Below are 23,522 nucleotides of genomic sequence, written 5' to 3' on the forward strand. Positions count from 1 at the left end.
AATAAATATGGGTTCAGATATAAATGAAGTTTTGCAACTTAAACATGACAGATCAATATTTTGAAGAATAGAGCGAACTTGCTAAGTACAGAACACTTTAACTATTATTTCCCCCTTGATTTTAATAAATATAAGAACAAAGATCATATATTTTTTTAACATGCTGTAAAGATAGACTAAAATAAGCCTATCGGAAGTTATTTGGTTATAAATAGAAGTTACTTGCTAGAAATCAAAAAAAATTTCATTAATTTATAATGAATCCTTTTTTTGTTTAATCTTTGATTGTTCCAAATATAATAAAGTATATACGAGATTCAAAATGGGCGTATTTATTCCATTTTTCTTTGCGATTTTTAATGGATTTCCTAATGTTACCTCTAGTTCCATTAATTGATTTTTTTCCTTGTCTAAGCACATTGATGGTTTGTAATCCATTGTTTTAGACCCATTTATAAAAAATTCAATAATTTGCTCATCGATAATGATATTTTCACTTTGAGCAATATCAATAATTTCATGCATTGCAGGCCTGAATAAGGTTTTTTCCGTATCAAATTCTTTTGAAGAAAGTGTAAAACAATGAGAGGTATCCAGATCTACTACTGTAGATATTGTACTCAAAACTGAATTGTATAATAACTTTTTCCATCTTGAAAATCTGACTCTTGGATCAAATTCTACATGATTAATATTTGGATTTTCGTATATTTCTACAAATTTTTGTGCTGCATTATTAGCAACTTTATCTGACGATTTAAAAGAGCCAATACTCAATTGATCCTGACCAACTTGATTAATTACACCTGGGGCAATCCTCGAAGATCCAATTAATTGGATTCCTGACAACACAGACAATTTTAGCTTTGGATCATTAAATCGAGTAAATATTTCTTTTTCAATATCAATCCCATTTTGAATCAATACAATGTTCATGTTTTTATTTGGATCTAAGCCATAATTAGACTGGACTAAAGGGGATATTATAGCTGGAACTGTGACCTCCTTGGGACCATCAGGTATATTCTTTGTAGTTACAACAATATAATCGAAAAAAATATTTGACGCACAGGCATTGGTGATATTATTATAGAAATAGTTTGGCTTCCAATTTACTAGATGACCATAATCACAAGAATTTATATCATAACCCCTTTCTTTTACAATTTTATAGTCCGACCTTATCACCAGATGAACGTTACATTTGTTAGCTCTTGTTAAAGCAACAGTAGTAATTACACCAACCCCACCAGCACCGATGACTAACACATTTATGTCTGGGGATTCAGTTTTTGGATTTTCCGCTTGCATTTGTATGTTATCCGTAAATTAATGTTTGAATGAACACTTTATGTTTGCAAATTAGATGATTTACTTTATATATGTACAGAAATTATCTCAAATTAATGTTTTATCTTTTTTTTCCCTTTTTTTTGACTTCTACATTCAACTTTTAATTAAGAAAAAGGTTTGTTTTTACTTTGCCAGCTGTTTTCAAAAGTCCTTTGTTTAATATGTATCTCATCCTACAATCACCCCTTATTCCCCACAATGGAATGTCAAAGAAAACGCTGCACTATAATACCGAGACCCCCAAAGGTAAAACATGATTGAAAATATATATTACCTTGCTAATTATTATGATTTACAAAACCATATAGCAGATAAGGGCTGGATGTGATCTTGAATCTGTAAGAAAATAGTTAGCCATTACAAGCAGTAAGAATAAAGGTTAGCTGATTGAACTGTAAACCCTCACTCCTGAAGACAGAAAGACCCAGAAAACTACATTTTTTTCATATAGTCTGTCTAATATTTATACTACATAACAATTATCTTGAGTGAAAACATTCTGCTACGTTTCAGATATTCTTAGAGAAGCTATAACGCTGACAATATTTCTTTGCTTTTATAATTAGTGTATATTACCCGCACTTTTATTTCTTGAAATTTCACGGCCAAGCTCGACTGTCTCGACGCGCTCGCTAAACAGACAACGACTAGAGCCAAGTTTCAACAACTGGCGAATGCAAATAACAAACTAATGAAGATTGGCCTTAACTTATATTAGAATCAAAGGGATCTTTCAAAGTCTTTAAACTAAAATACATACATTTAAACATAGAGGTATAGCAATTGAGTTTTCTGATTGATTCGACCAATTACAAGAAGAAGAAGTAAAGATATAAACTCGAGATATTTGGTATAATTTATTTTGTTTTGAGTAAAATAATTTCCAAATTTGTTTATTATCAGTCTTTTCAAAACAGAAATACTAGAAATATAAAAGACACCCTAACATAATCAGACTCAACTTGCATCCTTTGCCCATCATTTTTCAAGATGAAGATGCTAACTAAGTTTGAATCAAAATCGACTAGAGCAAAAGGTATTGCCTTCCATCCTTCAAGACCTTGGGCTTTAGTTGCTTTGTTTTCTTCTACTATTCAACTATGGGACTATAGAATGGGTACTTTATTACACCGTTTTGAAGATCATGAAGGTCCGGTTCGTAGTGTTGATTTCCACCCAACCCAGCCTTTATTTGTTTCCGCTGGTGACGATTGCACCATCAAGGTTTGGTCATTAGAAACAAATAAATGTCTTTATACATTGACTGGCCACTTAGATTATGTGAGAACTGTATTTTTCCATCACGAATTACCTTGGATCATTTCTGCTTCTGATGATCAAACTATTAGAATCTGGAACTGGCAAAATAGAAAAGAAATCGCTAATTTAATTGGCCATAACCATTTCGTTATGTGTGCTCAGTTCCATCCAACAGAAGATTTAGTAGTTTCTGCCTCCTTAGATGAAACAGTAAGAGTTTGGGATATTTCCGGTTTAAGAAAAAAACATTCTGCTCCAGCTCAATCAGCTTCTTTTGAAGAACAAATGTCAACCCAACAAAATATTTTAGATGGTGGGTTTGGTGACTGTGTAGTGAAATTTATTTTAGAAGGACATACAAGAGGTGTCAATTGGGTATCCTTCCATCCAACCTTACCTTTGATTGTCTCTGGTAGTGATGATCGTCAAGTAAAATTATGGAGAATGAGTGCCACAAAAGCTTGGGAAGTTGATACTTGTAGAGGCCATACAAATAACGTCGATAGTGTTATTTTCCATCCACATCAAAATTTGATCATCTCTGTTGGTGAAGATAAAACTTTAAGAGTTTGGGATCTTGATAAAAGAACCCCTGTTAAGCAATTTAAGAGAGAAAATGACAGATTTTGGCTAATTGCTGCTCATCCAAACATTAACTTATTCGGTGCTGCACATGATTCCGGTGTTATGATCTTCAAATTAGACCGTGAAAGACCTCCTGCCACTATTCACCAAAACCAATTATTCTTCATTAATAAATCCAAACAAGTTCAAACTTTTGATTATCATAAAAATGTAGCTTCTTTGCCTTATGTTTCGTTGAAAAATATTGGTCAAACTTGGAACGCTTTTAGAAGCGTTTCTTATAATCCTTCACAACATTCTGTCTTAGTAAATGAAGGAAACGATAGATTCGCTCTGGTGGTACTACCAAAACATCCAACTGGTGCAGCTGATCCAACAAGTATCATTGAGGATGGTGGCTCTTTTGCTATTTTTGTTGCCAGAAATAGATTTGCTGTTTTCCAAAAACAAACTTGCTCTTTAGAAATTAGAACCTTAGAAAATAAAGTTACAAAAACCATTAAATTAGAAAGTGCCTTAAAAGATATTGTTTATGCTGGCCCTGGCTTAGTTTTATTACTAAAGTCAAGAGGTGTTGAATTATTTGATGTTCAACAAGGTAAATCTTTATCTGAGTTATCTGTTAAAAATGTTAAATATGTTTCTTGGTCTTACGATGGTCAATATGTTGCTTTAATGAGTAAGCATACTATTACAATTGCTACTAAGAAATTACAAACTGTTACTTCCATGCACGAAACTATCAGAATCAAAAGTGCCGCTTGGGATGAAACTGGTGTATTAGTTTACTCAACTTTAAACCATATTAGATACATGCTATTGAATGGTGAATCAGGTATTATTAAAACTTTAGAAAACACTATTTATATTAATAAGGTGAAAGGCAAATTAGTCTATGCGTTAAACCGTAATGGTGAAATGGACATTCTAACTATTGATCCAACTGAATATCGTTTCAAAAAGGCTTTGGTTAATAAAAATTTCCCAGAAGTTTTACGTATTATTAATAACTCTAACTTAGTTGGTGAAAATATTATTTCTTACTTACAAAAGGCTGGCTACCCAGAAATTGCTTTGCAATTCGTTCAAGATCCTCAAACTAGATTTGACTTGGCCATTGAACATGGTAATTTGGAAGTCGCTACTGAAGAAGCAAGAAAATTAAATAATGATACCACTTGGGATAGATTAGCTCAAGAAGCATACCTACATGGCGATTTATCTTTAGTTGAAACTATTTACCAATTACAAAAGAAATTTGATAAACTATCATTTTTATATCTATTAACTGGTGACAATGAAAAATTATCCAAAATGCAAGACATTGCTCAAAATAGAAACGATATTTCAAGTATAATCTTAAATTCTTTCTATAATAATAACACTAATGTTAGATCTTCAATTTTCGAAGAAGCTGGTTCTTCCGCCTTAGCATATGCCGTTGCTAAAGCTAATAATGATGAAGCAACTGTTAATGCCATTTTGGATGCCTCTGAGCTAACAGATTCAGATGTTGTTTTACCTGATGTCATGAACACAATTGAATCTACAAACGTTTTAAGCTTATCAACACCATTTAATAAATGGACTTTGAAAGATGCAGAATTATCTTATTTTGAAAAGGCTGTCTTAGGTCAAATTGAAGATCTAAATATCGAGGATACAGAAGCCAATGATGATAACAATAACTCTACCCAGGATGTGACCACAGAGTTTGCCGATAGCGAAGGCGATATCTTTGACAATGCTGATGTAGGAGGTGCTGATGATGATGCATGGGATATGGGTGAAGAAGATTTAGATTTAGGCAACGATTTTGAAGAGGGGCAAGCCGATGAGACATTGGAGGAAAACGAATCCGAAGAAATAACAGAAACTTCAGCTTGGATTAAGAATTCTAAATTAGCCGGGGTATTGGCTGCCTCTGGTGCATTCGATGCTGCTGCACAAGCTTTAAACAAGCAAGTTGGTATTGTGAACTTCGAACCTTTAAGAAAGAACTTTATTGGTGTTTACGAAGGAGCAAGAACCTATATGTCTACTACTCCAAATGAGTTACCTTCTATTAAGGGCCACATACGTTTGTATGAGGATGAGGATAACGGTAAAGATTTATCAAATGCGTTACCTTACATTTATAATATCGATAACGTTACTGATCTAATGGATGCTGGGTTTAAACATTTCAAATCTAATAAGTTGGAGTTAGCTATTGAGGCTTTCCGTGCTGTGATATATTCTGTTCTACTGTTGGTAGTAGATACAGAAGAAGACGAAAAGACTGCTCATAGTGCTATTGTCAAAGCCCGTGAATACATTTTAGGGCTATCTATAGAGTTAAAACGTCGTTCCCTACCAGAAGAGGATGTTAAACGTAACTTAGAATTAGCTGCATACTTCACTAGAGCCAAATTATTACCAGCTCATAGAAGCAATGCTTTGCAAGTTGCAATGTCTCAGAATTTCAAACACAAAAATTATGTTCAAGCTTCATATTTTGCAAGCGAATTTTTAAAAATCATGTCATCTGGTCCACGTGCTGAACAAGCTCGTAAAATCAAAGCTAAAGCTGATTCTGTAGCTCATGATGCTGTACAAATTGATTTTGATCCATATGCTGAATTTGATATTTGTGCTTCTACTTATACTCCAATTTACTCTGATAGCTCAAGTGTTAGTGATCCTCTAACTGGTGCCAAGTATAATGTATCTGAAAAGGGTAAGATGGATTCAATCTCTTTAATTTCTAAAATTGGTGCTCCATCCTCAGGTTTAAGAATCAACTTAACTCAGTAGACATTCCATTAATAACACTACAGCCAGGATTTTTATTTAACATAATTATTTCATGTATACACATTCAAGAACTTTTCACATTCTATAAGCAAGTGTAGGTAACCAAATCAGTTCATTATTTCTCCAGAGAGTAAAAGATAAATAGATACCTTAAATACTAATCAAAACTCTGTGGGTGAACGATTTATAAGAGATTTAAGAATTCTAATATACTATATAATTATTAGGGAAAGATAACATTTGTCAACTGGAAATCCTTCGAAGTTAATAAATAACAATGTTAATACAAGTAGTATTTTAAAATTACTTCACAATTAAAGTGGTTACAAGTATATAATTGTAGTAAGGAAGTAAGCGTATTCTTAAAATAGAATTGAATTACTTTATTATTATAAAAATTATCTACAAAGTTGTAGAATATGACTACTTCATTGAATTTTATAACCTGTATAAATAGTCTTTTAAAAATAAAAACGAATTTTTATCAATATTTATAAAAAAATAAATGATCTCTTTCTACTTCTACAACTCTTTTTCTTTGTTGACAACATACTTGGTCAACATTAGCATTATATGCATGTAAGAATTCTCGCATAATTAGCATTTTTTTCAAAAGTCCGAAGTCCATATATATATTAATAGAAAAATGCGATCTCAGTAAAATTAAATAATTCCCTAAGCATTCAACTATAAAAAAATTCTGTATGTTATTGCTCTAGCACTGACATCATACAAAAACGATTTCTAATAAGAATTGATGTCTGATCTAAATGAAGTATGTAGAATTTAGTGCAATTCCCCCAATATTTATATACACTTACACGATCCCAAAAGTTCTCAATACTAACTTCTAAACTATTTTATCTAGATATATGATTTGATTCGTAATGCAGAACAATTGACCCAAAGAAATGATCTACTTGGTGCATTAAAAAAATATCGTGAAGTAGAAACAACTATTGGCTCTTGTAAAAGAAAACAAAAACTACAAGGAAATTCAGATCTTGATGAGAGTGTAATTGAGGCGATTGAATTATTACAAGAAGATATCTCATTGAGAATTCGAGAAATCGAAAGTTTGACAGGAAATCAAAGGCCAATTAGTGTAGGTAATAATTCTAAAGCCATGTCATTATTGAATTCATGGCTGCCGAATAATAATAATTCAATAATAAATGGGATTGACTTCAATAAAAGTTCGATGGTTACTGATCCACTTTTAATTTCTATTATCGACAAATTAAAAATTAATATTTTAATGAAATTAAATGATGAATTAGAAGGTGAAAAGACAGAGGCAGGAAGTAGAGAATTTAATATAACTCAGCAATTTAATCAATTTAATAAGGAATTACTGATGTATGAACAAAAAAAATTTAATGAGTATAATTTAAATCTTGAACAATTGGCTAAAGAAAATAGAAAATTATCAAAGCAAATAATAAAGCTCAAAGAACGGTGGGATAGTTTGGTGGCTAGTGCAAAAGAAAAAAGAAATCGCCAGTTAGGTGAATGATTAGCCATCTGACCCCATTACCGAAAAAACTTAGACATTAATTATATATGAATATTCTTTTTTAAATGGGGTTTACTTATTTGTTTGCTTAGCTATTATATTTAAAAGGATTTCATATTAAATAATCATATTTTTACGACTCTGTCCATTCTATTAGTATTACTAGTATCTTTAGAATACCCTAAACTCTTACTTTCAAGAAAAACTTGAAATATTTCAAAATAATATATTTTCTTATAGGTAAATAAAAGGTAGAAAGATTTCTATACAGAACGTATAAGCAAAATTGATATTACGAGAGGATTAAGTAAGAGCAGCATGGAGACATAGCTTTAAATATGCATATCAATCATTCGTTAAACCTGGTTTAGGAGGGCCCTCGAGGACCGAATTGAAACATGTAACTGCAAATAATCCTAGGAATCATCTTATAACCGAATATCACAGAAGTACTCCAACTTAGTTATCCTTTGGTATTACGTTTTTTTTTTTCGTTCTGAAAATGCCATATTTAACGATATTCAAGGTTAAAAGAATTATATACGATCTATGCTGTCAGATGCTATTAGGAGGAATTCTGCGACATAAATAATTATTATACATGATAGTATTTCTTATTATATGCTATATGAAATGGGGAGGGTTACCAGGTTGTTTTTATTATTTAGAAGGATAATGGCAGTAAGCGTTATTTTGCTTTTAAGCCATGCATGATTTCTTCCTTGGTTATTAAATGACCAATAGTTTCAATATTTTCTAATAATTTATCAACATTATCTGACCATTCATTTAATAATTCGCTTGAATTCTTTGGTCTTTCAAAATTGACAATTCTTGCAGGTCTGTTAACCTTGGCATAAATAATACCTTGATTAACTAAGTCACTAATAAATTGTTCTGTTTCGGATTCAGTTAGGTCTAATAGTTCATTTAGTCTGGATAAAGATATTCTTGAATAATATTTAGAAATAACTCTCAAATTATGTTCGATAATTCTTTTACGAAGTTCGTCCCAATGAATAGCGCTATCTTTACTACCGAAAGCTACCTCATCTTGTAATAAAGTAGATTCGTATGTAGTTTTAACCATTGGCCATCTCATTAATTCTTGAGTTAAGAATAATTTGACTAGAGATTCTTGTGTTTCTAATTTTTTCAAATTATTATCTAATTGTGTTTTATGGATTAAATCATTTTGTAAATTACCATAAGGCGCTAAAATCAAGAAATATACCATGTGGGTTAATGAATCCTTCCATTTTAATTCATCTTCTTTGATTGATTTTGTGTTATAAATTTCTTGGAAATATTGGGCTACATCCAAATAATCCTTTTTATGTAGACCGATTCTGATTAATAATTTATAGTATTCAATTTTCAAGGTCTCATATTTTTCATTCTTGAAAGTTTTCTTTAAAATTTTTCTCGAAAGAACAGTAGCTTGAGAATAATCACCCTTCAATATACTCAGCTCCATTTGCTCCAAAATGAATTCGATCTTCTCAGTCATTTCCATTGAGCCATATGTTTCAACTTGTAACTCGCAGAGAATATTAGCTGCTTCTTCGATATTACCTTCTGCTCTTCTAATTGCTACCAAGTCTCTTGTAGCTCTTGCTCTTTCAACTTCTACATATATTTTGTTCTCAGTAACAGTTCTAATGGTTTCGATTGTCTTAATTTTAATTGGTAAAGTAATGCCAGAATCACTATTTAGGTGTCTAATAATCTCTTGAATCATATATTGAATTGATAATTTTAATTGGCCATGCTTCTTAGATAATAAGGTTAATTGTTCCCCTAGTTCCTCCCAATCACCCTTACTAGTTAAAAGATCAACAATTTTAGCCATAATTGCTTTTGAAGTAGACAAGATCAGCTGCCTGTCTCGTTTTTTTTCTAACGCTAAATATTTTTCTAACGCTGCTTTTTCATCATTTATAGCTAAGCTCTCAATTTTAGGGAACTCATCCTTTAAAATTTCAGAGTAATCTTTTTCAGCTTTTATTGGAGCGTCTCTTGACATGGTATCCTAGATATATTCTTATGTTAGTTTCTAATTATTAACTTGTGAACTAAAAATATTCAAGGCGGGCGTATTGGAAGATAGACGTATATAAATGATTCTTGTTCTTTAATAAAATAACTGCAATTGTTGGAGCCTTTCTTATTTTGCCACCGTTTTAGAATTTAGCTAAAATCTAAAAATTTCGGGTTTTTGAGTTCACGTGCGGTATTCTTTTTTTCTGAAAAATTTGACAATCGGAAAAAATTGATGAGATGAGATGGTTGAAAATATACTACATCAAGAATGGTACGGTAAATATTATATATTACTACTTAATTCTTTTAGGAACGTTCAGCTTTCATTGAAATAATTAAGTAGTTCACTAGTTCAGTTGGTTTAAGACTATAATAATTCTAGTAAGTGAGTACTCAGAAAATTTTAAGATATGGCTGGGTCACAACTGAAAAACTTGAAGGCCACATTGAAAGCTCATGGGCTAACTGGGCAAACCAAGTCTAAAAAGAAGAATACTAAAAGACAACCAAAAGATTTCGATCGTGAGGAAAAGGCTAAGATAATTGCAAAGATTAGAGAAGACTTTAATCCTTTCGAAGTTAAGGCCACGAGAAATAAGAGAAAAGATAATAAAATAGGAAATGATAAGATAGCTGTTGGTAAGCCTGGGATTTCAAAACAAATTGGTGAAGAAAAGAGGTTACATGCATTCGAATCTAGAAAAAAACTAAAGGTAAGAAAGGTGGTATTGTTGATAAGCGTTTACGGTGAGAGAGATAAGAATATGACTGAAGAAGAAAAGATGTTGGAACGTTTCACTAGAGAAAGACAAAGCCAATCTAGAAAGAATAAAAAAGATTTATTTAATTTGGAAGGTGATACTAATGAATTTGATGATGGCGATATGTTTGGAAATGGTTTAACCCATTTAGGTAAAACTATTTCGATGGATGATGATTTTGATCAAGGTGATCTAGGCCTAAAGAGAGCATATGGTGATGAAGATGGTACCCAAGAGCCATTTAGAAAGAAAACAAAGGCAGAAATTATGAGAGAAGTTATTGCTAAATCGAAATATTATAAACATGAAAGACAAAAGGAACATGCTAAAATGGAAGATGAAGTGGATGCGTTAGATGAAGACTTTGAAGATATTATGTCCGAATTAGCGTCTTCAAATATGACTTCTAAAGCCACTATACAGGAAAAACCTGAAGTCGATAAAGATTATGATGTTAAAGTAAAAGAATTATTAATGGAAAAAAGGGCTGTTCCTGCAGATAGAACTAAAACAGATGAAGAACTTAAAAATGAAGCTGAGGAGAAAAAGAAGCAATTAGAGCAACAAAGACTAGATCGTATGAAAGGTATGCTTGAAGATGATGATGGTAAAGAAAAAGGTGTTGAAGATTTGGATGATGGATTCTGGGAAAATGATGATGACGATGACATGGCTGGCGAGATTATTGCAAACTCTGATGATGACGTTCAATTAGAGAATGATGATGAACAAGAGCCTCTGACACATGCTGAAAATCAATTATCTAACTTCCCAAGACAATTACCAAATGCACCATGCCCGTCCAACGTTCAAGAATTGGTATCTTTCTTGGAAAAATCACCTCTAAACGAGCATCCAAAAATGGTGCGTGCTATCATTAGAGCCTATCAACCGAAGCTAGCTGAAGGTAATAATGAAAAAATGTCTACTTTCACAGGTGTTCTTTTAAGATATATTTTATTCATATCTAATCAAGATCCATCTCAAAATGTTATGGATTTGCAGACAGCCCAAAACTCATTGATTCGTATTCTTAAATCATTAGCTGAAAAATACAACAGAGGATTATCGGATACCTCTAGATTGATAATATCTGAAATTCAAGAAAGATTCACTTTAGGCAAGTTTTCAAACTTAACTATCGGTGACCTAGTTTTCTTTAGTATTATGGGTACTATATTCTCAACATCTGACCAATATCATATTGTTATCACCCCATGCTCTATACTAATTGGTGAATTTTTAGAACAAATAAAATTAGATTCATTACCTGCATTGGCATATGGGTCGATACTAGTTAAGATTACTTTGCAATACGAACGTTTGTCCAAAAGGTTTATTCCTGAGGTTGCTTATTTTTTGGAAAAATCCTTAACATCTTTATTAGACAGAAAATTCAGCAATTTAGATGGAATTAGATTGGATTCGCATGCTTTGGGTTTAACAAAGTTTTCTAATTTTGATGAAAATGATACGCCAATACTATATTTACATCAAATTTTCGACAATAACAACAACTCAACCGATACATTTAAAAAATCAATTATTAAAAATTGCCTTGAATCATTGGAACACATAATTTCAAGTGTTTGGAAGGAATTACCCGCATTCAAGGAGCTCATAAAGCCTTTTGAATTATTACTAAGACAATACTCTACTGCATATCCATCCTTATCAAACTCGGAACACATTATTGATAAAATTGAACGATTGTTAAAGTTTGATGAACATACTCCATTGACGTTACAAAATCACAAACCAATTGCAATTCCATCTCGTGCACCAAAATTCGAAGAGAACTTCAATCCAGATAAGAAATCATATGATCCAGATAGAACTAGAAGCGAATTGAATAAATTGAAGGCACAGATCAAAAAGGAACGTAAGTTTACTATGAAAGAAATTCGTAAAGATACAAGATTTGAAGCTAGACAAAATATTAGTCTTAAGAAGAAAGAAAATGAAGAATATCATGCCAAAATGTCTCGTATCGTCAATTCCATTAATACAGAAGAGGGTGCGGAGAAAAATAAATATGAAAGGGAAAAGAGACTTCGCAATACTAAAAAATAGATTTAATTACTTATTTATTTTTATATGTAGATTATTATAATAGCATAATTAACCTAAATTGCATCAACGAATAATATCAACGAATAATATTGTTGTTATAGCTAAGCATTACTCTCCTACGTTGAATACTTATGGGTCATCCGACGACACTAACTGGCAAACTGTAACTAAACCTAGAATAATATTATATAAAAATAAATTTTATATAAATTATCTAATATATAAGTGCACAGAACGATGAACTACGCAATATCAACGCCCAATTTCCGTATCTTTGTAATATTCTTTAACCAGTGCAAGCACTCCTGTCTTTTGAATAGGTTTTTGGAGCCTATCTGGTCGTTTTAGAATTCCAGAATTAATGAAAGATTCACCTAAATCAACAGTACCTCTGTCCGAATTGAAATTCTTCTGCCAATTTTTTGGTGCAGTAGAATTATACTCTCTGACATTATTGTTGCTAGGACGATCATTCAATTGCTGGTTTATCAGGAATAGGTCAGGCCTTTGTCCTGGCTTAAATTGTTTTTTCCACGAATAATCTGTAGTCCAATTCACTGGTTTGTTCTCTGTCTTCATTGGAGGAATTTGAGTTTTACCCACCATGTTATCCTTATTTTCGTAGTCATCTATGAAATACATATACGACCTCATCATCCTTTCTCTCGCATTTCTATCTTCATTATCTTCAAGATCGCTGGCATCATCTTCATCACTTACAGTCCAACTATTCATATTATGTCCTTCATCATGGGCTGTCTTAAAGTCTTTAGAATTAGTCTGAATAATAGGTTTTTCATCAACTTCAAACATTGCATATTTGCATACATAGCCTAAGCCGTCAACATATGTAGAATTATTTCTGAAAAAATCTATGATGTCACATGCATTTCTAGGTAATGAAAACCACAAAATAAATGGAGTTAAAATTAAGCTTGCTAATTCACGCAATAAGACAATCACCCTTAGATTATATAACTCACAAAATTCTTGTTTGACTTCTTCCATATGATACCTTCCTTTCCATGTATTTGGCAGAAAATGTGTATAAGTAGCAAGTTCCTTAAGTGTTTCTTCAGGATCAAATACTCTATATTCATTTGGAATGAGGTTATGACAAATCGTCCAAATAGAACCAAATAATGTAATATAAAACAGAGCGGTTTTGTCTTTGCTGATTTCAAAATTGAAAAAATTCTCAGGGTCAAATATTGTTAATAAAACTAAGATAGCGACGAAAGACCCAGATATTAACGTAACAAACTTTAGAAGAATATTCGTACTTTCATTCGGAAATTGTTGAATATACTTATCTGCCAATTCTCTGCTTAATCCTAATCTTTTTTGGAATAAATGATATAGTTCATTATATTCTCTAAATTTCCATTCTGCGAGTGGTGAATATTGTCTTGCACCTAAATTACCAGGGGATGTTTTAAACTCATTGAAATATCTGAAAAAGTATAGTAATACAAAATAGCATACTAAAAATGGAGCTAAAATAATATTTAAAAAGCCTGCTAATAAAAATCGTTTTTGCAATTCTTCTACTAATCTTTCTCTATGAGATTCTTTCAAAATATTTTGCTTCAAATAGCCCCCTTCGTTAAATACGAACCCAAATATACAAAGGTTTAAATTCCATTCTAAAGTTTTTGTCAGTATGAATTCGAATAGAAAGGTAAGGGTAATAGTTAAATTCAATATCTCTGAATTAATTAAAGCAATAAAGTAATTGTCTTTTCTCATTATTCTATTCGCTACGTCATGAGCATCAATTCTATTTTTAGCCTTTACCTCTACAACATTTGCTGTTAATGCGTTTTGATCTTTTAATAATATTAATTGCTCTACAATTCTCTGCCAAGAAATTGTTTCCAGTTCTTTATCTGATATATTTAATAGATATCTATAAAACTTCTGGATTTCTCTTAGATTTTTTATATCGAAATATAATTGTATACATTTCAGTGTAATGAACACGTAAAATATATACATGAATAATTTTGTGAATCCAGATATATTACTAGAGTAACATTTGTCAATTCGTACATCTGATAATTTGCTGCTCGTAGGAATTAAAGAATAATCGATACAATAAGCCATAAAAGTTGAAATAAAAACAACAAATAATAAAGTTGCAATATTCAAATATTTTTGTAAGACGATACAATAAAACCCATTTCCTAAATAATATTTGTAAACATCACGAAAGAAAATATCTAAGTTTTCTACGTTTGCCCATTTCCACAATGCAGTCTCTTTCGGGCTTATTGTGTCTAATCTATTTTTGGGAGTATTGTTTAGAACTTGGATGTTTTTGAAGAGTCCTGGTTGTTGGCTGCTTCTTGGATTTCTATTGTTAGTTGAAGTCCTAGTATTACCTCTAATGTTCAAGAAACTATCTTGTATAAAGTTAGTATTAGGATTGTTATTTCCAAAAATAGTAGAGACCCGTATATTCTTTCGATCTATATTACTATTTCTATTGCCCTCTAGATCAATAAAATTGTCTTGAATATTATTATTCAAATAATTGGACTTATTTGCCTCATTTGAAGAAGTAAATAATTGCTTCCGTCTATCAATAGGGGGTTTCGAAAATGTATTTTTAATGGACCTAGGTATTAACAAAGAAGACTGTTTAATAAAATTCTCATCTTCATTATAATGCTTATTATATTTGTTGTGACCTAATAGTGTCGCATCTTCATTCATTTCATCATCCTCTTCATCCTCTTCATACATGCTTTGAATGTCTGTTAAATTTGGTTGAAAGTTTTGATTCTTTCTAGGTGATATGGTCCGGCTAAACTTATTTTTCTTATTTATAAGATCATTATTTATTTGATTCTCATCTTCATTTGCGCTAAATTCTTCTTCATCACTTGAAACTTGGCCAAGTTTTGGCAATGATTTAAACAGTATGTCATTTCTTTTCCCTCCTGTAGGTTTATTATTGATGAATGAATCATTTATAATGCTGTCTTTCTTGTTGTTGAATCCATAATTATTATTATTATTATTATTATTATTATTTTCCAGATCATGTATTGCAGGATTCAGTTGATTATTTATTCTAAAATCATTCTCAGAACTTGAATTCCCGTCTTCCGTTGATGATTCTTGATCCGATTCAGGAATGCGTAAACCTTCTTCATCATTGCCCAACTCATTCAGAACCTTCTTTCGCTTCCCTATACCCTCTAATGCTGAATCACTTGAGTCAGTTGCCTTTGTATTGTATGCAATAAGGCCACCGCTAGTTATCGTAGAGGATACTTCATCAGATTGAAGACCAAATATTCTTGATAAGAAAGTATTTTGTGGTATTTTTTGAGAATCTTCAGGTCGTTGTGAAGTCATAGTCTATATTACGCAGCTGTTCCACTGTCTTACTGAATAAAATAATTCTTTCAATTATCTTTAATATCTTGTAATACAAAAATATATTATTGTATTTGAAATTTCTTATCTCTAATATTATTTTTGTTTGCAAATCCTCCCTCTTTGAAATGTATGTGTTATTGTTATATTCCCTTAAACTAATGAAAGCGGCGATGAGTTACCCGCACTTAAAATGAATCGATGAATCTAAATTCTCAAATTTTGCCGAACTCAGAACAGATTAGCCGCCAGATCAAAATGACTATTTGGCATATAATTTATTTATTGTTACTACAGAAGATCATTAGAATTAACCGCAACTATCTTCGTAATATATGCGTAAAAGAGATTCTATAGAGGTATATTATATGTAAAGGGAAATGGGTTAAATGAGATTAGTATTATAAATTCTAATTAAAAAATGCTTGGAAATTTTGAAGATGCCGGAGTTTAATGATGTTCATCATCCAGGAGATAAATTATAAATAATTAGAAAAAGTAGTGAGATTAGTACTAGTTCAATAATCATTATCATTATTCATCAGAAATTGTTGCCATCGTGGCTAAAATTTTGGCATCACTATTATCTTCTCATCAATTAGGCCTAGATGTTCTGCCACTGGATTTTCATCTTTCTCATTGAATGCTATAATGTCTTGGAAGAACGTTGGATCGGCACCTCTTGCGACATCCATAATCACGTCACCTATTTTAACTGATAGTTTACCAGATTTATGTACCCTAATGGTTCCAATTCTACCAGATAATTCTTTTTGATTCACAATAGGTGGCCCTTCATCTTTTTTCTTTGCCTTTTTAGCTAGCGCACCTAATCTTTTTGTTGGTTTTTTCTCTAGTGCAGCTTTAGCCTTTTCACCACTATTTTCCTTTCCATCTTTGTTAGTGTCTTCATCTTCAACGCTTTCTGGTTTAGGTGGTGCTAAATCAGTAAAATCGGGTAGTATATTTGGTAACTGGACAAATACAAATTTTCCATCTTTGTCATTGATCGAGTGTAATTTATGCAATATTCTATTATGATCATTTGTATATTGAACATTTTCAAGTACTATTTCTTCTTCATTAATGGCATGCATTTCTGGATCATCAGTTGCATTATTATTCACTTCAGCACTCAAAGCTGCCTCAACAGTCTCCTCATTTGAATGTTCCATTTTAATATTGACATCTGGCTCAGTTTTGATTATAGGTGTATCTTCTCTTGTGCTAGGTTCTGTACTAGTAGCCTCTTCGGTATTATCTGATTTTGAATGTACTTCGCCATCATCATGCAAAATACGTAAAGGTCTGACAGGAAATAACTCTTCAATCCTTTTAGCCTGCCAAGCTTCTTCATCATCAGGATCAATATTCTCTTGTGTATCATCTTCAATTTGTTCCAACTCTTTTTCCATTTTCTTCCAATCTTGTAATGACATTTCTCTACCCATATTAAACCTTGATCCTTTGTCTCCTTTAGCCATCTTATCCTCATTCTCATCATCAGATATGCTATCTGCATTACCAAAAGTTTGTAAACCTTTTTGAACCAGAGATGACGAATCAGAGTTACCAGATTTAAAATATGATCTTCTCATCTCACCATTCTTATCACTTGAAAAATTACCAGCAGCCAAAGGGCCTGAACTGACAACATGTGTATTTTGCAAGTATCGTGGTAGTCTCCGCTGTTGATTACCAGGCATTGCCCTTTTATTTTTCTTTTATCAAATGGTTTAACTGGTTCTTCATTCTTTAATTTAGGAGCAGATGCATCTCTTTCTTCCTTAGTTCTTCTAGTAACGGCCTTTGGTTTAAATCTTAGGCCAGGTTTAGGTTTGTTTCCATTTAAAGAAGGCAAACGACTTGTCATTATGTGTTTTAAATTAGTTTATTTTGCTCTGTACTGTTTTTCTATATTGGTCCTTACAATTAAAAGATAAAGGTCAAATATATACGAAAAAATATTTTCAAAAAAAGAGTATGTATATGTTCTTCAATGTTTCTTATTAATGAATAGATTGGTCTAAATGAAATTATCAAATGCAACTCTATTTTTCAATCTGCTCTTGTATTATTTTCAATTTTCCAAATCGGCCTTCTGGGTATCGAAAATTTTTCAGACAGTGCAAAATGCGATGAGCTACAATTAATGTCTACAATGTCTATCGTTAATAAACGAATTATGCAGTAAAAAAGCAAAATTAAAGTAATAATTAAAGAATACATACTCCAAAGAAATAAATTGTCACTTTACTGATAATTTAGATAGCTCAATTTTGCTTGTTAAAGAGATAATACAACTTTTAGTATTTAATATAGAATTACTATAGCAGAGAGCTATTCTATAAAACTTACAACTAAAGAATATGGCACCAGCACGCAATACAAATAATGAAGATCCTTATGGATTAAATGAAGTTGATGATTTTGCTAGAAAGAGTGAGAAAATTTTATTTGAAAACTCAACTTTGGCTAATCGGAGAGATGAAAGTGACGATAACCCAGATGACGAAGAAGAGGAAGTCTTAGCCATTGATGAAAGCTCATCATCAGAAGATGAAAGTCAGGATGAAACTGCTGCTCAGTTAGATGGTGCAGATGCCTATAAGAAAATTTTTGGCAGAAAAATGGATACCTATAACTCTGCAGAGGAGAACGAAAATGCAATGTTGGATCAAGAGAATGCTTGGGGTGTTTCTAAAAGCGAATATTATGGTGCTGATGATTTAGATGACGATGAAACAGCTAAGGAAATTGAGAAAGAAGCTCTTCGTCAACAAAAGAAACACCTTGAAGAACTTAACATGGGTGACTATTTAGATGATGAAATTGAAGAGGAGTGGGTAAAAGATGCCAAAGAATTCGATGTAGGTGAATTTAAAGAATCAACAAAGCAAGAAGGCAATTCTGTATCTATTAATGATATTTTGAACATGGACTTAGCAGGTAAAAAAAACTATTTACAATCAATGATTCCTGAATTTTTCCCCTTAAGTCAGGAACTAACTCAACTAACGTCCACTTTAAAGGAATTAAAATCACAAGAGCAAACGGAATTTATTAAATTAAAAGTTTTGGCCCTATCAGGGTACTTAGGTACAATTTCTTCTTATTTTGGCTTATTACTAAGTGAGTTAAACAATAATGAAGACTTTACAAGTATGAAGGAACATCCTGTGATGGAGTCTATCCTAACATCTAAAGAAATATGGAGACAAGCTAATGAATTGCCTGATAGTTTTGAAAATACAAAATCTTCTAATGTTGACGAAGAGCAAGTATCTGAAGATGAGGAAGTTGATAATAATCTTGAAACTTTGGACGAAAATATATTGCAAACTGTTGATGATGTCGCAAACCCTGATGGCATGGTTCACGTGCATACTAATAATCAATCAGATATAGATGAAGAGGAAGAAAGTGAAGTAGATTTAGATGATTTTGAAGAATATGTTGCTCAACCACGTATAGCGAACGAGCTACCATTTGAAAAATCAGCATTAGAAAATGATGACTATGTTGAAAGTGAAATGCTAGATATTGATGCCCAAGAAAAGATGGCAAGGAAGAAAACATTACGCTTCTATACAGCTAAGATTGATCAACAAGACAAAAAGAAAAAAGTTAAATTTAACGGTGATGATGATATACCCTACAAAGAACGACTATACAAGAGACAACAGCAATTAATTGAAGAAGCTCGCAAGCGTGGTTTATCTGATTCAAATGGTGCTGACTTGGACGATAATGATTATAAGTCTGAAGATGAAGCTGCTTCCAAGGTAGTAAACACTGCAGGTGAAAATGATTATTATAACGAAATTAAAGCTTCTCTAAACCAAAAGAAAGAAGCCCGTATTCAGGCTCATAAAAAGGCTCAACTTGCAGCCAGAGATGGTAAATTAGCTGAACTAGCAGAAGAGGTTGGTGTTGAAGGTAAGCGTGCTATTAACTATCAAATTTTGAAGAACAAGGGTTTAACACCAAACAGAAAGAAAGAAAACAGAAACTCACGTGTAAAGAAGAGAAAGAGATACGAAAAGGCACAAAAGAAATTAAAATCGGTACGTGCTGTTTATTCTGGTGGCCAGTCAGGTGCATATGAGGGTGAAAAGACCGGTATCAAGAAGAATCTGTCAAGATCTGTTCGGTTTAAAAATTAGTTGTATCGTTTCTGTTCTTTAGATATTCGATCTATGTACGGATATTTGGTTTTAATAAATTGGGTACTTTAATTATATGAACTATATAATCTCTGTATAATAATATATAAAATAATGCCGCATATAATTGAGGCATACAAAAAATAGTGCATTCTCCAAGATTTCATAGCAAATATATTTCAATTAGAGTAAATATGTAAGTTAAGCGTTGGTATTTAAACCTAAAGATCAAACGCTAGAATATTCTATTATTTCTCTTAGTTTATCTTTTAAATCAGTACTAGATAATATTCCATCTAAATCTAAATCCCACTTCATGAACCTTTTTACAATTTCTTTATTCTTAGATAAATCTTGCAACTCATCTTCTGTTAGGCTACAGCATTCTTGAATAATATCTGATCCAGAATATTGAAACTTCATTAGCTTCTCTCCTCTCTGGATTATTGAAATAGGTATCCCACAAAGCTTAGCACAGTATATTCCAAAAGATCGTTCAGTGATCCCTTCGAGTATACGGTATAAAAAAGTGATACCTATATCTAAGGTTGATATATTGGACGAAATATAAATATGTTTGTTTTGAGAGATATCTTGAAGTAGAATTTCAGTTTGATAAAATTTAATGCCAGCAATGTTTTTTCCAAGTATTGATGGTTTAAAAAGCTCATGGAAATGTGTAGAGGCTATAATTAGAGGACAATTCTTATCTTTGCTAAGAGATTTAAGAATGCCACCAAATATTGCTGGCCCATCCACCATATCGGTTCCCTTCCCATATTCATCAATTAAAACTAGGCTTCGTTCTGTGGCTGAATGCAGACATTTGGACATTTGTTTAGAATCTCTTTCAAATGTACTTTCAAAAGTATACAAAGTTTCTTGGGACTTAATGTTGGTTAATATTTTATCCACTACAGATAACTTTGCCATTTCTGCTGGTACATAGCAACCGATCTGTGCTAAGAAGACTATTAATCCAATTTGTGTTAAAAACACTGATTTTCCGGAAGCATTGGCCCCTGTAAGTAATACTATTCTTTGATAAGATGACGGATTCTGTGTTTGCTGTATATTTGAAGCGTTTTCTGTGATATTTGTAGAGGTATTAAATGTACCTCCATTTATATATGTATCGTTTGTGATATAGCTCTCTACAAAGTTTTCGTAAAGAGGATGCCGTCCCTTTTTTATATCAATGAGGCAACAGTCATCTACTAATAATGGTTCAGTATAATTTCTTTCTTGGCTAACTCTTGCAAGAGAAAGAAACACATCTAATTCAATTACAAAGTCAGAAAATTGTGTTAATATTGTTCTATAGTTTCTAATACAATCAGATAGTTTCTGTAGAACTTCAATCTCTAAATCAGACAAATTTCCATATACATCACCATACTCATTATCAAGGGTTTCTGTAAATTCATTTTTATAATAAATATTAGTAGAAGTTCTAAATATTTCTTTCCATTCTTTTTGAAAGCTGCTTTTGGTTAGTAATTCTTCAAGAGAATTGTCTACTGTAAGTAGATAGCCTAGTTGTGGTATATAAATAGCATTAACGTAGTGATCATTTAACGTATTGGAGAAAGAATGTGATTCCTCTAGCTCTTCTAACAACTTCATTTGTACTTCTTCAGCTAGGCTCCCTAAAATATTTTCCAATTGGTTATAAATATTTCTAAACTCATCTAATTGAGCATTAATGTCTTCATTGATTACTAAATGATTGCTATTCTGTGAATTCTCGAAGTCAATGGTTCTTTGTATCTCATCCAGTATTATTTCTAAAACCTCTATCTGTGAGTATTGTAGGATATTTGCAAACAATGAATCTGTTGCATTATCAAGATATAAACATTCGATCAACTTATACAATTTGATACTACTTACCAAAAACTTTTTTAGCTTTTTCCATTTGATAAATGAAATATTACCAGAAAATATTTGATTTAGAATTGGTTGAATATTAATAATATTTTTGATTTCAGAGCATATATCTTCAAAATAATTACTGTTTGTTTTTTCGAGTAATGTCTTTAGAACGCTATGTCTTTTTCGTATTTTTCGAATATCAGAAAGAGGATACTTAAGCCAAGAAATTAAAAGTTTCTTAGCAGCTTCAGTTGAGGTATGATCTAATAAGTCTAGTATATTTTCACTTTTATCTTTTTTATTCTTACCTTGGTCAGACTTATTCCCAAAAGGTAATATACGTAATGAAGAGATTGTGTTATAATCTAAAAATATTTTATCACTGACAAATAGTTGTTTTAAGTTTCTTATAAGATAAATGCTTTTTTTTGCATTTATGTCTTCTTTTGCAGCTGTGACACTATTTTTTGAAACAATTTCAGTATTTACCATATTTTTGAGATAGTTTAAGCAGCATACCAAACAACTTTTTGTTACGAGTAAATTATTTTCCATAATACTATTTTTATGGTCATTATTTGGAAAAATACATTCAATAAGCAGCCTTTCCTGTTTTGATTGTATCTGAATCAAATCTTTAAAATCTTCTGTAAACTTTCTAAATTCACTGATAGGTCTAAATTCTATTTCAAAATTCAAAGAATTAGATAACTGTTCTATAATTTTTACAGTCTGTTCATCAAAGTTAGTAGAAAGAAGACAAACCGAAGGTAAATTGTCTGTAATCAATGCTTCAATTATAGAATTAAGGTCATTGGGTATTTTGTTAATAGTATATACTTCATCATCTTTGTTTGAATTCAAAGATTTTTTCTGTTTTTTTGAAGTTGCTAATCCTTCTATTTTGTAATCCTCTTCAAATATTTTTAAAGTTTTACTTTGAGATTCTAAAATAGAACATCCTAAACTATTATTTACAATATCGAAGCAAATTATTGATTCACCTTGGGGTCCTGCAAAGTCATCATCTTCTTCAATAAATATATTTTCTTGTTCGATATCTTCGCCTTCAATAGGGTATTCATTCATATCTTGTTGAATAATATCAGCTTTGGTAAAATTTTGAAAAGGGTGCCTTACTTATTTAAAAACAAAGTATCTAGCTTTTTTGATAAGTTTGATTTAGTATGATAGCATTGTTTTTCTATGCAGATCTTTTTATCCCTTTTTCGGACTTTCTCTAACCGCCAAGGCTTGAATAGTTAGAACCCAAAAAATTAAATTAAAATAGAGAAGACAAAAATAAAGACCCTAATATAAATTTTTTTTTTTATCTCTGAGTGAAACTGATTTTTGCCTCAGCCTTTATTATTTTAAGTAGTCTACTAAATTTATTATAGATATCGATTAAACTAAAAAACAAACTATATGCATAATTATTTATGAAATTAGAAATAAAGAGAAATGGAATAAATATTGTACTAAATTTTAATGCGATAACTATAATGTGACGTTTAACAACTAGATCCCTTCAAAAAATAAAAGATGCTAATATATTATAATGAAGTGATAGCAATAATAGTACAGATTAGGATTTGTTAAAAGTTTAATAGTATGGAACAAAAATGCAAAATAGGTAAATATAGAAAGAAAATACAGAGAAATATAATGGGGGAAAGAAAAATTAAAGGAAAAATGCAAAATGGA

At 31.4% G+C, this 23,522-nt stretch overlaps 9 protein-coding genes across 9 annotated transcripts; 4 read left to right on the plus strand and 5 right to left on the minus strand.

Moving 5' to 3' along the window:
* Positions 1-252: 252 nt before the first annotated feature.
* On the minus strand, positions 253-1,311 carry TBLA0F02220 (uncharacterized protein; the record flags this gene model as incomplete). Its single annotated transcript, XM_004181235.1, has 1 exon — positions 253-1,311. The coding sequence occupies one exon, from the start codon at positions 1,309-1,311 to the stop codon at positions 253-255; it is 1,059 nt and encodes a 352-aa protein (XP_004181283.1).
* A 1,032-nt stretch (positions 1,312-2,343) lies between these two features.
* Positions 2,344-5,994, plus strand: COP1 (coatomer subunit alpha; the record flags this gene model as incomplete). The annotated part of the gene is made up of 1 exon (XM_004181236.1): positions 2,344-5,994. The coding sequence occupies one exon, from the start codon at positions 2,344-2,346 to the stop codon at positions 5,992-5,994; it is 3,651 nt and encodes a 1,216-aa protein (XP_004181284.1).
* A 757-nt stretch (positions 5,995-6,751) lies between these two features.
* ATG38 (Atg38p) lies at positions 6,752-7,510 on the plus strand (the record flags this gene model as incomplete). The annotated part of the gene is made up of 2 exons (XM_004181237.1): positions 6,752-6,769; positions 6,863-7,510. 2 exons carry the CDS (start codon positions 6,752-6,754, stop codon positions 7,508-7,510), a joined length of 666 nt encoding a protein of 221 aa, XP_004181285.1.
* Positions 7,511-8,198: 688 nt separating this feature from the next.
* On the minus strand, positions 8,199-9,536 carry RPN5 (proteasome regulatory particle lid subunit RPN5; the record flags this gene model as incomplete). Its single annotated transcript, XM_004181238.1, has 1 exon — positions 8,199-9,536. The coding sequence occupies one exon, from the start codon at positions 9,534-9,536 to the stop codon at positions 8,199-8,201; it is 1,338 nt and encodes a 445-aa protein (XP_004181286.1).
* Positions 9,537-9,963: 427 nt separating this feature from the next.
* NOP14 (snoRNA-binding rRNA-processing protein NOP14) lies at positions 9,964-12,387 on the plus strand (the record flags this gene model as incomplete). Its single annotated transcript, XM_004181239.1, has 1 exon — positions 9,964-12,387. One exon carries the CDS (start codon positions 9,964-9,966, stop codon positions 12,385-12,387), a length of 2,424 nt encoding a protein of 807 aa, XP_004181287.1.
* A 252-nt stretch (positions 12,388-12,639) lies between these two features.
* Positions 12,640-15,753, minus strand: ATG9 (autophagy protein ATG9; the record flags this gene model as incomplete). The annotated part of the gene is made up of 1 exon (XM_004181240.1): positions 12,640-15,753. One exon carries the CDS (start codon positions 15,751-15,753, stop codon positions 12,640-12,642), a length of 3,114 nt encoding a protein of 1,037 aa, XP_004181288.1.
* Positions 15,754-16,337: 584 nt separating this feature from the next.
* On the minus strand, positions 16,338-17,480 carry RPC53 (DNA-directed RNA polymerase III subunit C53; the record flags this gene model as incomplete). Its single annotated transcript, XM_004181241.1, has 1 exon — positions 16,338-17,480. One exon carries the CDS (start codon positions 17,478-17,480, stop codon positions 16,338-16,340), a length of 1,143 nt encoding a protein of 380 aa, XP_004181289.1.
* Positions 17,481-18,143: 663 nt separating this feature from the next.
* Positions 18,144-19,940, plus strand: SAS10 (rRNA-processing protein SAS10; the record flags this gene model as incomplete). The annotated part of the gene is made up of 1 exon (XM_004181242.1): positions 18,144-19,940. The coding sequence occupies one exon, from the start codon at positions 18,144-18,146 to the stop codon at positions 19,938-19,940; it is 1,797 nt and encodes a 598-aa protein (XP_004181290.1).
* A 228-nt stretch (positions 19,941-20,168) lies between these two features.
* Positions 20,169-22,904, minus strand: MSH5 (MutS family protein MSH5; the record flags this gene model as incomplete). Its single annotated transcript, XM_004181243.1, has 1 exon — positions 20,169-22,904. One exon carries the CDS (start codon positions 22,902-22,904, stop codon positions 20,169-20,171), a length of 2,736 nt encoding a protein of 911 aa, XP_004181291.1.
* Between the last annotated feature and the right edge of the window lie 618 nt (positions 22,905-23,522).

This window comes from Henningerozyma blattae, chromosome 6 (assembly GCF_000315915.1).
Source record: "Henningerozyma blattae CBS 6284 chromosome 6, complete genome".
Classification (NCBI taxonomy): Eukaryota; Fungi; Ascomycota; class Saccharomycetes; order Saccharomycetales; family Saccharomycetaceae; genus Henningerozyma; species Henningerozyma blattae.